Here is a 15,336-nt window from a genome sequence, read left to right as displayed (position 1 = left end):
AATTAATGTGCCGCGTATGCTTAAAATGATCAAAATATGTACATACGTAAAATGTTATTCTAAATGTGTCCGTTACTACATTACTTACACCATGTATATAAAACCTCAATGCAGGTGTTTGGAGGCTTTTGCACGGCTCTTATAGGCTACATTGTAAGCAGACTTTTGATCGCATGTACCGGTATTTAATATTTTGAATGCAAAAAAACCCATCCATTCACATGTCTCTTAATATTGATTGTGAACGATAGGCAAAATACCCCAAAAACGTTTGGAAAAATCATTTTAAAAAGATAAATAGCCTTGTGTTGTTGTCACAGCTTTTATCTTAAAGGGGAACTGCAGTTTTCTTTTAGGAATCATTCACAAGGCCTATGTAAGACAAGAACACATATGTTTTTCTTTTTTTGGATGCATTCTAACTCGTAAAAAATTTTTTACCAAAAATAAGCTAACAATGAAGTTAATGGGACTGCTCTATTCCGCCCATAAAGCCCTCTAAATTACCAACCAAAACCCACCAACAACACAGTACTCCGTTTACATCTCGCAAGTATTAGCAATATTGTTATCATAAGCTATAACACAGACGGTCTATTTTTAGCGGCGCATTGATCACAGACCGGTAACTAGCTCATATTTAGCCAGTGAGCTGCTGCTTTGTCTCAGAGTTGGTAAAAGTGTAGATTATAAATCATGCCTCTCACCTGGATAGTAGAAGGATGTTGCCATAAACTGAGAAGTTGTGTTATGTACGGCAGAGGGAAGGAGACGACACCACGGCAGTACTGCGGTTTAACAGGTTTATTTAAACCTTCGAGTCCGCGCCGTGACAAGTTGAATTGATTTACCTGGACCCCGACTTAAACAAGTTGAAAAACGTATTCGGGTGTTACCATTTAGTGGTCAATTGTACGGAATATGTACTGTACTGTGCAATCTACTAATAAAAGTTTCAATCAAAATCAATCAATCAATGGTCAACTTTCATATTCAACTTCGACCCGGGGACGGCAAAAAAAACACTAAAAGACATCTGTTTGAAGCAACTTTTTTTTAAACCCTTTGTGTGGATAATTATCATCTAAACGGAAGGATTTAAACATCCCATCAGTCAGTGAGAGCACACATTGTACACTAAGTGATTGTTTTAATATGTTCTTAATTTGTGTATTTTGTTCAGCACTTATAATATTGCTGCATAATGCTTAGTCCCCCCCCTCTCAGTAAGCTGTGGAGTCCCCCAAGGCAGTATATTAGGGCCTTTACTGTTCCTAAAATACGTAAACGACATGTCATCAGTATGCGACTGTGAATTGTTCCTGTTTGCGGATGACTCGGTCCTGCTGGTATCCGGCAAAGACAAGTCACAGGTGGAAAAAATCCACAGTGCCGAACTCTGTAGTTCAGCACCCAAATCAACCTTAAGAAAGTCAGTGACTTCACTATAAAAGTGGGTGACATTGTTATCACCAGGAAAGATGAGGTCACCTACCTACTCTAGGTTCCATTCTAGAGGCTAATCTTTCCTGTGATAAAATGGCAACCAAGGCAATCAAAAAGGTCAACCAACGAACAAGATTTCTCTACAGAATCTCCTCTCTGGTCAACAAAAGCACCATGAAGATTCTAGCGGGAACTCTCATTTAACCCTTTTTCGATTACGCATGCACCTCCTGGTACAAACATCCAAGAACAAGCTAGTCAGGTTACTTCTAGACCTCCACCCCAGATCACACCTCACTCCTACCCACTTTTTCAAAGTGGGCTGGCTCAGGGTGGAGGAGAGAATAAATCAACTTGCACTGAGCCTAGTCTATAAAATCCGCTACACCTCCCTGATACCGAAGTACATGTCAAACTACTTTCATAACGTAAATGACCGCCATAACCACAACACCAGGGGGAGGTCCACAAACCACGTTAAACCCAGATTCCGATCTAACAAAGGTCTTAACTCATTCTCCTTCTATGCCACATCAATATGGAATGCACTCCCAACAGGTGTAAAAGAAAGTGCATCTCTATCCTCCTAAACCGCACTAAAAGAACACCTCCAGGCAACTACAACCCTAGGCTAACACCCTCCCCCCACCACATCCCACCTCCCCGGATTGTAAATAATCAAATGTAAATAATCAAATGTGTATACTTGTTCTTATGCTTTCTGAGCTCACTATGTTCACTGCTCGCTGTACATATCCTACCAAGTCAGACCTACACTGTTTGAATGACCATTTCTCAGATTATATAATTGTTGATGACTGAAGTGCTGATATCAACCAAACCTAACCCCCCCCCCCCCCCCCCCCCCCCCGCGCGCCTCAACCCCCCGGATTGTAAATAATCCAATGTATATATTCTGATGATTAACTTGTGTGCTGACTGTATTATGCTGATAGTATATATTTGTACCATGAATTGATTAACGTGGACCCCGACTTAAACAAGTTGAAAAACGTTGTCAGAAAAATTGTATTTAAATTATCAAAAAACTTTCCGTTCTGAGTTCTCAATGAACAGACAAGAAGCGGTCTTGCACCAAGCCTAAGGCTTGGAAGATTCCGCTGTGGACGATGGAATGAGACGGGAGGGGTCATCCATTGTCCTCGAAAACCTGCCCAAGCTGAATCCAGGACGAACCCAAGCCCGAGGGATCTTCTTCTTTTGTCTTCAATGTGACCAAAAACAATGACTGTTTACATACTCCCCATTCCTGCTGACACAGGTGTTGTTGCGTAAACATTGAACATCTAAATAAAAGAGGAGACGAAAACCTTCTTCGTCTCTCCTCAATTGAGTCCAAATTGAATTCTGTCTTTGTTTGATTCCTTGCCTTTTGTCTTGTTTAATAGATGTCCTCAGTGTTTGAACGTGACAAACGTATTCGGGTGTTACCATTTAGTGGTCAATTGTACGGAATATGTACTGTACTGTGCAATCTACTAATAAAAGTTTCAATCAAAAAAGTTGCATCTGTTTAGCACAAAGCTTTTCAAATGTGTTGCTCATCTTCCTTATAATCAGGCTCGAAAATAGCCGGTTCTGGATAATCATTCGTCCCAAAGTAGTCTTTGGTGTCTCTCGGGAAGTCTGCCACGAGTAGTCGGTTTGTTGGTGAAGGGAAAAGCGAATGGTGCGTTATGCGTCAGTGAAATTAATATGCCGCCGTATATGCTTAAAATGAGCAAAATACGTAGATACATGTTATTTTGAATGCGCCTGTTACTACATTACACATATACTGTACTTACAGTGTGTATATAAAACGTTGATGTAGGTGTTTCGATGTTTGTTAAAGAGCTGTATAGGCGAAAAAGAACGACTCCCTTTGACTCCATTGTTGGCGTTCATTTACGAGTTAGAAGGCATAAAAATAGAAAGGTTTTCTAGACTCAATAAGGATTGTGTATGATGAGCAAAAAAATTTTTTTTTAATTAATGCAGTTTCCCTGTAAGACAAAAGTTTTGACAACAACACAAGACTGTATCTTTCTTTCTTTTTTTTTCCAAACTCAATGAAATGTTCAACAATTTTAGCGTATGGATTAGAAACGTTTTTTAAATCTTAATTGACTCAAATATTTGACATAATTAGCATACGGCAGCTAGCGGTTAGCGGCTAGCGCACCAGCATAATGCTAACTACCTTTTATCTTAAAAAGAAGTAAAAAAAAATGTACCAAAGTAAAACTAGTTACTGGCTATCATGGCAATTAAATATTCTAGACAAAAGTACTTTTACATGTATTGAGTCGGCATACTTCATTCACTGTTGCTTCCGGTGACTTTTCTTCTATTTTGTCTCACATTGTGGTTCTCCTTTGGCTTTTTGAGACTCTTTCAGTAATGCTGATGCTATTCAGCATTTGTCACCATTCAAGGCATATGTATCTATAATTGTAAGGAAAATAAGTTTGGAAATCTAAGAGCTTTAAGACATTTGAGAAATTGAAATGTCACTAATAGAAACAAAAAACAACAACAACCAGAAAACCAAAAAGAGGGTTACATAGTAGGAAATACTGTAGCAGCAAAAAGTATAGCTCCCCCTATTGTAAGGAGGGTGCAACAGCAGAAACAGACTCCACCATAGCTAGAAATGTTTCATCCTACAGTGGTAGATCACATTGATTTTGAAGCAACAGTGGAATATACAAACTGAATTCAAGTTAATGAAGCCTAAATGGGGACGGTGCGGCGCGGTTGGGAGAGTGGCCGTGCCAGCAACCTGAGGGCTCCTGGTTCAATCCCCACCTTCTACCAACCTCGTCACGTCCGTTGTGCCCTTGAGCAAGACACTTCGCCCTTGCTCCTGATGGGTTGTGGTTAGGGCCATGCATGGCAGCTCCCGCCATCAATGTGTGAATGGGTGAATGTGGAAATAGTGTCAAAGCGCTTTGAGTACCTTGAAGGTAGAAAAGCGCTATACAAGTATAACCCATTTACCATAAATGCTAACAAAATGTGTTTCTTAAAATAAGTACCGTATTTTTCGGATTATAAGTCGTAGTTTTTTTTTTTCATATTTTGGCCGGGAGTGCGATTTATACTCTGAGGCGACTTATGTGTGAAATTATTAACACATTACCGTAAAATATCAAATAATATTCGAGGAAGAAGATTTCATGGGATTTAGCGATTAGGAGTGACAGATTGTTTGGTAAACGTATAGCATGTTCTATATGTTATAGTTATTTGAATGACTCTTACCATAATATGTTACGTTAACATACCAGTTGGTTATTTATGCCTCATATAACGTACACTTATTCAGCCTGTTGTTCACTATTCTTTATTTATTTTAAATTGCCTTTCAAATGTCTATTCTTGGAATGCCCTCCCGGTAACAATTAGAGATGCTACCTCAGTAGAAGCATTTAAGTCCCATCTTAAAACTCATTTGTATACCCTAGCCTTTAAATAGACCCCCCTTTTAGACCAGTTGATCTGCCGTTTCTTTTCTTTTCTCCTCTGCTCCCTTCTCCCTTGTGGGGGGGGGTGGACCGCTCGCCTGTGCATCGGTTGGGAACATCTCTGCGCTGCTGACTCGTCCCCGCTCGGGATGGTGTCCTGCTGGCCCCACTATGGACTGGACTCTTACTATTATGTTGGATCCACTATGGACTGGACTCTCACAATATTATGTCAGACCCACTCGACATCCATTGCATTCGGTCTCCCCTAGAGGGGGGGTGGGGGGGGACCGACACCAGCAGATGACATGGCACCCCAAACCATCACCCAACCATGCAAATTTTGCATTTCCTTTGGAAATCGAGGTCCCAGAGTCTGGAGGAAGACAGGAGAGGCACAGGATCCACGTTGCCTGAAGTCTAGTGTAAAGTTTCCACCATCAGTGATGGTTTGGGGTGCCATGTCATCTGCTGGTGTCGGTCCACTCTGTTTCCTGAGATCCAGGGTCAACGCAGCCGTCTACCAGCAAGTTTTAGAGCACTTCATGCTTCCTGCTGCTGACCTGCTCTATGGAGATGGAGATTTCAAGTTCCAACAGGACTTGGCGCCTGCACACAGCGCAAAATCTACCCGTGCCTGGTTTACGGACCATAGTATTTCTGTTCTAAATTGGCCCGCCAACTCCCCTGACCTTAGCCCCATAGAAAATATGTGGGGTATTGTGAAAAGGAAGATGCAGAATGCCAGACCCAAAAACGCAGAAGAGTTGAAGGCCACTATCAGAGCAACCTGGGCTCTCATAACACCTGAGCAGTGCCAGAAACTCATTGACTCCATGCCACGCCGCATTAACGCAGTAATTGAGGCAAAAGGAGCTCCAACCAAGTATTGAGTATTGTACATGCTCATATTTTTCATTTTCATACTTTTCAGTTGGCCAACATTTCTAAAAATCCCTTTTTTGTATTAGCCTTAAGTAATATTCTAATTTTGTGACACACGGAATTTTGGATTTTCATTTGTTGCCACTTCAAATCATCAAAATTAAATGAAATAAACATTTGAATGCATCAGTCTGTGTGCAATGAATAAATATAATGTACAAGTTACACCTTTTGAATGCAATTACTGAAATAAATCAAGTTTTTCAAAATATTCTAATTTACTGGCTTTTACCTGTATACTCCGGAAGCAATTTATAATCCAAAAAATACGGTACACGAGACAAGAGTGTGCAAAGTTTTTCCACTTCGGGCTGTTTGGATACGTTTTTCTATTTTAAACAGGTTAAACCCAACCTATGAAAACCTTGCGTGTCAGCTTTGTCTCACAGGCGACAAGGTGTATTTTTGTTATTTATAGCTGTTTTTTTTTTTTTTTTCTAAGTGTTCCTCTTTAATTGTATGTGTAGGAATAATAAGCTAAAGCAATTGACACTTTGGACGCACCTCATTCATATGTGGTATGTCGCCGAGTTACATAACACTAGCGGTGACACACAGACAAAGGTGAGTAGTGCACTCATATTAGTTGAAACATTACTTGAGACCAGAGTTTGTTGACGCAAGAAGGTCCTCTGACGAGCCAAATTAATTCATCCGCAGTAAACAATCGATTATTTTTCACATAAATACTCAAGTAAAAGTAAAACTACTCTGACAAGTACAATTCATCCAAATGTTACTCAAGTAAATACAGCGCGTTATTACATAACTCAGCACAACTCAAATATAGGTCACCGTTCATACCATTTGTACAGAAGCGGTTGGCGGCAATGTTTTGTTTCAATTGTTAAAAAAAAAAAAGCCTCGGCTATCTTTTTGTACACTGTACCTGTATGTCCATTGTTTATGACGGACTTGAAGGAATGTTGCGATGAGAAGTTGACAAAAGTAAAATTGTGCAAGTTTTCATCCTTCTCAACCTGGCTGGTCAATATATCTACAGGCGATTGCCTTTGGCCGCCGCAGAAAGAGCCGGGGAGTTCGTGCCAGTGAGTCGGCGTGTGATCTGTTCAAGCAAAAAGGCCGCAAATTAATGAAAGGTTTCACTGAGAATCTCTCGGTCGGAGACCTGCCTGCACTTACTTACCACAGCCTGTGTAGCACCATTCACTTCCAGCAGCTGCTTTGGGAAATTAAAAATGAGAGAAAATATATTGAAAAGATAAGAAAGAAAGTTTTTTCTTTGCTTGTTGCAGGGGGGTATTTCAGATAGCAGGTTAAGTGAAAACTCTTGAGTATGTAAAGCCTGTGAGAAGAAGAACATTCTGGGTTTTGTGTTCCAAAAAAAAAAAAACAGGTAAGTCAGACTCAAGAGTCAGTTACCATGGTAACAAATCCCTGAGTTTGTTCATGTCTCCTCGCTCCTGATAAATATGAAGCAAGATGTCAGAGATGATGTGTCTGTTCATTTCTAACCAGAAGATGGTCAAACAAAATTAATTCCTGATTCCTGATTTGGTGCATTTGCAAACAGCTAAAATGATGTACAAAGCAAACTATAACCTGCTACCCAAGAATGTACAGCAATTATTTTCTACAAAAGAGGAGAAATATAGCCTTAGAGGAAAATCTAATTTAAAACATTTGTGTGCTCATACAACACTTAAAACCTTTAGCATATCTGTATGTAGAATTAAATTATGGAACAGATTAACCAAAGAAATCCAACAAAACACCAATATGATTCACTTTAAGAGACTGTTCAAACTACAAGTGTTCACAAAGTACACAGAACAAGAATTATGATGAACAGCTTGAAACACTTTTTTTTCTTTTTTTTTTTATTAAGACAAAGATTATTTATGTATTTAAAGACCTACTGAAATGCAATTTTCTTGTTTAAACGGGGATAGCAGGTCCATTCTGTGTCATACTTGATCATTTCGCGATGTTGCCATATTTTTGCTGAAAGAACATCGACGATAAAGTTCGCAACTTTTGGTCGCTGATAAAAAAGCCTTGCCTGTACCGGAAGTAGCAGACAAGTAGCATGACGGAGCCCGAATAGAAAACGCTCTACAGCCCGCAGACTTTTTTTGGGCTCTGGGAATCACTAATAAGCCGGAGTTCTTCGAACGCAGATTTCTTGCCGGGACATATGGTACAATGCAATCGGCAAGATAGGCTGGAGCTAGACCGTGTAGTATTTTATACGTAAGTAGTAAAACCTTAAAGTCGCATCTTAAGTGCACAGGAAGCCAGTGCAGGTGAGCCAGTATAGGCGTAATATGATCAAACTTTCTTGTTCTTGTCAAAAGTCTAGCAGCCGCATTTTGTACCAACTGTAATCTTTTAATGCTAGACATAGGGAGACCCGAAAATAATACGTTACAGTAATCGAGACGAGACGTAACGAACGCATGAATAATGATCTCAGCGTCGCTAGTGGACAAAATGGAACGAATTTTAGCGATATTACGGAGATGAAAGAAGGCCGTTTTAGTAACACTCTTAATGTGTGACTCAAAGGAGAGAGTTGGGTCGAAGATAATACCCAGATTCTTTACTGAGTCGCTTTGTGTAATTGTTTGGTTGTCAAATGTTAAGGTGGTATTATCAAATAAATGTCGGTGTTTAGCAGGACCGATAATCAGCATTTCCGTTTTCTTAGTGTTGAGTTGCAAGAAGTTAGCGGACATCCATTGTTTAATTTCATTAAGACACGCCTCCAGCTGACTACAATCCGGCGTGTTGGTCAGCTTTAGGGGCATGTAGAGTTGGGTGTCATCAGCATAGCAATGAAAGCTAACACCGTATTTGCGTATGATGTCGCCTAGCGGCAACATGTAAATACTAAAGAGTGCAGGGCCAAGAACCGAACCTTGGGGGACTCCGCACGTTACCTTAACATAGTCCGAGGTCACATTGTTATGGGAGACGCACTGCATCCTGTCAGTAAGATAAGAGTTAAACCACGACAAGGCTAAGTCTGACATACCAATACGTGTTTTGATACGCTCTAATAAAATGTTATGATCGACGGTATCGCTTTGAATAGCCCCCCTTTTCTTAGACCAGTTGATCTGCCGTTTCTTTTCTGTTCTCCTCTGCTCCCCCCTATCCCTTGTGGAAGGGGAGACACACAGATCCGGTGGCCATGGATGGGGTGCTGGCTGTCCGGGGTCGGGACCCGGGGTGGACCGCTCGCCTGTATATCGGTTGGGAACATCTCTGCGCTGCTGACCCGTCTCCGCTCGGGATGGTTTCCTGCTGACCCCACTGTGGACTGGACTCTTACTGTTATGCTGGATCCACTATGGACTGGACTCTCACAATATTATGTTAGACCCACTCGACATCCATTGCATTCGGTCTCCCTAGAGGGGGGGGTTACCCACATATGCGGTCCTCTCCAAGGTTTCTCATAGTCATTCACATCGACGTCCCACTGGGGTGGGTTTTTCCTTGCCCTTATGTGGGATATACCGAGGATGTCGTTGTGGCTTGTGCAGCCCTTTGAGACACTTGTGATTTAGGGCTATATAAATAAACATTGATTGATTGATTGATTGAAGGTTGTGGAGCTCCTCACATCCGCACATTGTTTACAATCATGGCCACCAGCAGCGAGAGAGATTCTGACCGAGAAAGCGACGATTTCCCCATTAATTTGAGCGAGGATGAAAGATTTGTGGATGAGGAAAGTGAGAGTGAAGGACGAGAGGGCAGTGGGAGCGATTCAGATAGGGAAGATGCTGTGAGAGGTGGGTGGGACCTGATATTCAGCTGGGAATGACTAAAACAGTAAATAAACACAAGACATATATACAGTATACTCTATTAGCCACAACACAACCAGGCTTATATTTAATATGCCACAAATTAATCCCGCATAACAAACACCTCCCCCCTCCCGTCCATATAACCCGCCAATACAACTCAAACACCTGCACAACACACTCAATCCCACAGCCCAAAGTACCGTTCACCTCCCCAAAGTTCATACAGCACATATATTTCCCCAAAGTCCCCAAAGTTACGTACGTGACATGCACATAGCGGCACGCACGTACGAGCAAGCGATCAAATGTTTGGAAGCCGCAGCTGCATGCGTACTCACGGTACCATGTCTGCGTATCCAACTCAAAGTCCTCCTGGTAAGAGCCTCTGTTGTCCCAGTTCTCCACAGGCCAATGGTAAAGCTTGACTGTCATCTTCCGGGAATGTAAACAATGAAACACCGGCTGTGTTATCCGGCACACCAGTCAAGGGGTGCATTCTACGGCGGGGGTGCGTTATCCGGCACAACACCTGCCGCTTCCCACCTACAGCTTTCTTCTTTGCTGTCTCCATTGTTCATTGAACAAATTGCAAAAGATTCACCAACACAGATGTCCAGAATACTGTGGAATTTTGCGATGAAAACAGACGACTTAATAGCTGGCCACCATGCTGTCCCAAAACGTCCTCTACAATCTGTGACGTCACGCGCAGACGTCATCATACCGAGACGTTTTCAGCAGGATATTTCGCGCGAAATTTAAAATTGCATTTTAGTAAGCTAACCCGGCCGTATTGGCATGTGTTGCAATGTTAAGATTTCATCATTGATATATAAACTATCAGACTGCGTGGTCGGTAGTAGTGGGTTTCAGTAGGCCTTTAATATTTGTTTGCTTACTATGGTATATTATTTATTTATTATTTATTTGTTCACTGTTCTGTTACAGAGAACAAGGAAATGGGATATAAATTGCTATGGTATGAAAAGGGGTAGGATTAAATAAGCTCTGCTTCTTCCTACTCCTTTTTGGACGTGCTGTAATGAAACAACTGGAAATGTGTGATGCATCACATTGTATCGTATGCATGTTCGAAATAAACTTAAACTGAACTGAACTGAAAATGTATGTTGTCGGAGGACTTTGAGGTCATCATCACACAAACATATCTTTTCAGTCTTTTTTTTTTTAAGTCCTCGAGTTAAATATTTCAAATAATTGTATTTGTTCGGAGTAAACAAAACATTTGATAAAGTAAAACCTGCAGTAGGAAGGGTATTCCTATGACCTCATTCGTCACGGTTTACCTGACACATGAAACGTGACGAATTGGGACGTGCACTGTCCACTTTAGCTGCCAGATGGCAGAAGAGTGTTGAATAGTTTAAAGTGTGTTTTGTGGCAATTACAACTTTGACCACAGCATCAGTTGCTGTGAAGAATGGTGCTTTCCATCATTTTCTGCGGACTGCACTGCAAAATGACCAACAAAATCTCACGCAGGATCCACTCAGGGATGGGGCCATATGAATCTCTTCCCTGCTGAACCTGTAGATCTATGTTTTTTTTGTAATTGTAAATGTTCATAATTATTGTATTTAAAATCGGTGCTGTATGCCATTAAAAAAAAAATCCCAATTTTTCATCCGTCGTAGTCATAACTAAATTATTTATTTATTTTTTGTTTTAATCAAAAAGTAGATTGTTTTGGTAGTGCAAATGATGGAAAGCGACACTCTACATAGCAACTGACGCTGTGGTCACAGTTGGAATTGCCACAAAACACATGTTAAGATATTTAGCACTCTACTGCCGTCTGGCGGGTTAAAGTGGATAGTGGACCCTTTGCCAATTTGTCACGTTTCATGTGTCAGGTAAACGGCGACGAATGGGGCCATTTGAATCCCCTTCCTACTGTATTCCATCACTGTAAATACACCTAATAAGTGAGCTGTAATAATTACAGTAAGCAAAGAAAAACCTGCCAACAAGAGCTGAAATTTTTTATTATTCTTTGTTCAAGACGCCTAGACCAGATTTTATTATATAATACGTATGATAAGCAAATTGTGTCTGATTACCAAAAATATAGCCACTGATTCATATTTAATTTGCATTTGCATTGAATCTGCATGTGACTTATGATTAAAACAAATTAGAATATATTATTTTCAGTTGTCTCCATGTCCATTTTTACTGGTAGGATTGCACCTAAATTAAAATGGTATTGTATTCCATACCAATCCCCCACTTTTTTTTTTTTTTAAACAGAAAATGTAATAATAAATAAATAATAAACTGCTGCATTCAAACCTAAGCGTTGACTGGCAATGATAATCTTTCCCTTCAGTCCCTTATTATTATATAAAAGTTTTACTTTTCTTTCTCAAAGAAAATATTCATACTCACCATAAACACGCATTAACACTTTCAGTTCTGGCTAGGTATAGAAAGACAACTTTTTTTTTTTTTCCGTCCCCAGCTGCGATGGTAAATTGTAGAATCAGTGCTCTGTGTCATGTCTGTGATCATGTTTTGTTTACTTATGTTTTGCTTGGTTTTTGGACACTTTTTAGTTCTTGTCTTCACTCCCTTTGTCACCATAGTAACCATTAGTTTCACCTGATTCACATCGTCATGTCACGCACCTGCCTCACATTTTCACATTTTGAGTCACGCACCTGTTTTCACTAATCATGTCATCACTATTTAAGCCTGTAATTGCCAGGCAGTCAGCCTGGCGACATCACTCTTGACACACTCCTGGCACTCTGTTTCATGTTCATAGTCCATGCTGCCCTGTTCACGTCATCGCAAGTAAGTTTTGTTGATTAATGCCAGTTAGTGTCTTTTTTTTTTTTTTTGGTCCATATTTCTGCCTGTGTGCGAGTTTTTGTTTTTATAGCCAAGATTTGTACTTCCGCCCTTGTGTGCGCCTTTTGTTTATTCCTTTTTTGAGTGTTAAAATTAAATCATGTATTTTACTTCACGCCATGTCCGGTCCAATTCTTTTGCACCTTGGGAAAACAAACCACGCCAAAGTCCAAGTCGTGACACTCTTTTGATCATGGATTTTTTTTATTGTGGTCTAAACTCAAAGTCAACATACTCAGGATTGATTGAACTAATTCAGATTAGCTGTTCTGGAACCCAACAAGGTAAATTAACTCAGACTTCAGGTTTAAACTTTGAGCTTATTGAACCTCCTATCTGGGATACCCCCCTGGTAGGACTTGTTATGTATCAACATAAAGCAAACCCATATCAATGCAAAGCGTAATTAGGTACAATAGTCCAGGATATCACTCACCCACTACACCAATACATCATCCCACTACCAGCAGGGCGCAGGTACAGAACTATCAAATTCCAGAGGGCCCGCCTCAGGAAAAGCCTTATCCCTGCATCTATAGCCGCCCTTAACAGCAGGCCCGGCCGACCCGTCTGACAAGCCTGTAAATGTGTGTTAGTCTTGTATGATGTCTTTTTGTTATTTTTTTTTTTTTTTTTTGTGTGATGTGTAATGTCTAGTGTTTAAATGTACGGCAGTGACAATGAATTTCCCCAAGGGGACCAATAAATCTAAATCTAAAATCTAAGGTAATTATACAGTACATGTTTATATTGTAAACAATGGGTGTGTGGGTGAAAAGTGGCAAAATATGACCTTTTGTGTGACATATTCTTCAAAACAAGGCACTTTAAGTAAAGCATAGTTCATTCATGTCAAATTACTCACCGTTGCTGATTAACACTCCCAAACTCAGGCACAGCACAGTAACGAAGAAATGCATCTTCCCCTAGAAGGAAATCAAGTCAACTATACATATATGTGATTTTAGTATCATCAATTTGTCTGGTTTGTGCACCTAAGTTTCAAAATAACAATAATATATATATTTTGATACAGAAACATGTATGTGTTTTTTGCAGCTCTATGGTATATTGTAGGGAAAAACAGGACCTCGGGGGTAAATCATATTCAAGACAATACTAGAAGCTTTCAGCATATGTGGAATAAAACTATGGAACACACTGAGTCATAATATAAGTATACGCATATGGTGTTTACAAGGTGAATACTGAGAAACACTGTGTCTAATATCACTTCTCCTGAATTAATTCAGCATTTTTTCTATATTATGTAATTGAAATGTTTCCGTGAGTATTTACCAAAATACGCTACCTATTATTACACATCGTTTATTGTTTTCTCTCCCACTTTGGAATGGGTACACATGTTAAAAGTGAACAGACCAAATGCTGAGACATAATGAAGGCGTAGGATTGAACCAGCTCAGCATCTTCCTTCTCCTTTTCGGACATATTGAAATTGTGCACGTGTAAACATGCGATGTCCCTTAAAGTAACTTTATCAAGCGTGTTCAAAATGAACTGTATCGTAACTTAAGGGCTTTGGAGAGAGGAGCATCCTTACCTTAGCACCCAGGCCTCGAGTCCTTATTGGTTACAAAAAAAACAAAAACTGCTGATATCATTTACTAAAAGTAAAAACGTAAATCAGAGTGGAAAATGCATTGTATTACAGGTCAAGGCTGGGATATAGCGTGGAAGGTATGCTGGATGGGAGTGGTCTCTCACTGTGTATATGTTCAACCTGGATGGGGGAAGATGTGTAACGTGACCTATGGTTGCATTGCTGTTTGTTTTGGTCAAAGCTTCTAATGAAGCGTGAGTTGTTTTTTTTTAAGTCAGACTATAGGGGTTTGTTCTGCTCGCTCAGCCTTAACTATACCAAAAGACAGTGTGATAAGATCCGATACAAAGTCAACAAGGCTCAGTTTGGTTTCAACCAATCAATCAATGTTTATTTATATAGCCCTAAATCACAAGTGTCTCAAAGGGCTGCACAAGCCACAACGACATCCTCGGTACAGAGCCCACATAAGGGCAAGGAAAAACTCACCCCAGTGGGACGTCGATGTGAAGGACTATGAGAAACCTTGGAGAGGACCGCATATGTGGGTAACCCCCGCCCCCTCTAGGGGAGAGCGAATGCAATGGATGTCGAGTGGGTCTGACATAATATTGTGAGAGTCCAGTCCATAGTGGATCTAACATAATAGTGAGAGTCCAGTCCATAGTGGGGTTTATTTGTCATTGCAGTGGTGCATTGCGTCATATTTGTGTCGATTCCTCGAATGCACTCAATCCAAACATTATAGCATCACTGATGTATGACTACGTCATCCTAGTTGAAATTTCCATGCATTGGTTCGCAGGTGTCCCTAATGATTTGGCTAGTGGGCGACGCTTCTCTACCTTTGACACTTCCATCGAGGCATGCGTCCACGACGGGCCTGTTTACACAAAAGCACAATCCCCATAAGCACTTCCGGTTCCGGTTCACCGTGCGTGACTGCTCGCTGACTGCTCCATGTTTCGAAAAAGCTAAGTATCGTTCTATTTGTGTGCTTTTAATTGTTCTGCAGCTTTCTTTATTACTTTCTCAACATATTTAGTAGTACTATTTAACTTGCAAATCACCCGATCTCTGTCTCACCACCCCTCCCGCAGCTAGCTAGCAGCTAGCTGCTAAGCTAACGAAGCTAGCGCGGAGAAACGCGGCGCCGGTCGCCGGTCAGAAGGAATCTACTCCTGCACACCGTGACCAGGACTTCTCGGAAGACAGCAGGAACTTCACTCGGTGACAGAAAACACCGTGAGTATGG

At 40.7% G+C, this 15,336-nt stretch overlaps 1 protein-coding gene across 4 annotated transcripts in view; it reads right to left on the bottom strand.

Annotated features, from left to right (window-relative positions):
• The window catches only part of LOC133610950 (putative carbonic anhydrase 3), a 49,584-nt gene extending 35,455 nt beyond the window's left edge, over nucleotides 1-14,129 (bottom strand). The window contains exons 1-4 of one of the 4 annotated variants that reach the window (XM_061967736.1): nucleotides 14,082-14,129; nucleotides 13,383-13,443; nucleotides 7,009-7,041; nucleotides 6,751-6,927 (exon numbers count right to left, since the gene is read on the bottom strand). In XM_061967736.1, coding sequence (XP_061823720.1) covers nucleotides 6,751-6,927; nucleotides 7,009-7,041; nucleotides 13,383-13,437 — 265 coding nt within the window. In that variant the 5' untranslated portion in view covers nucleotides 13,438-13,443; nucleotides 14,082-14,129. Of the gene's footprint in view, nucleotides 1-3,764; nucleotides 3,981-6,750; nucleotides 6,928-7,008; nucleotides 7,045-13,382; nucleotides 13,444-14,081 lie in introns of those variants that run through there. The other 3 variants (XM_061967734.1, XM_061967737.1, XM_061967738.2) reach the window with 3 other exon arrangements.
• Between the last annotated feature and the right edge of the window lie 1,207 nt (nucleotides 14,130-15,336).

This window comes from Nerophis lumbriciformis, linkage group LG11 (genome assembly GCF_033978685.3).
Source record: "Nerophis lumbriciformis linkage group LG11, RoL_Nlum_v2.1, whole genome shotgun sequence".
NCBI lineage: Eukaryota > Metazoa > Chordata > Actinopteri > Syngnathiformes > Syngnathidae > Nerophis > Nerophis lumbriciformis.
Note: the sequence above shows the minus strand (reverse complement) of the source record. Positions and strands in the feature narration are given on the sequence as shown.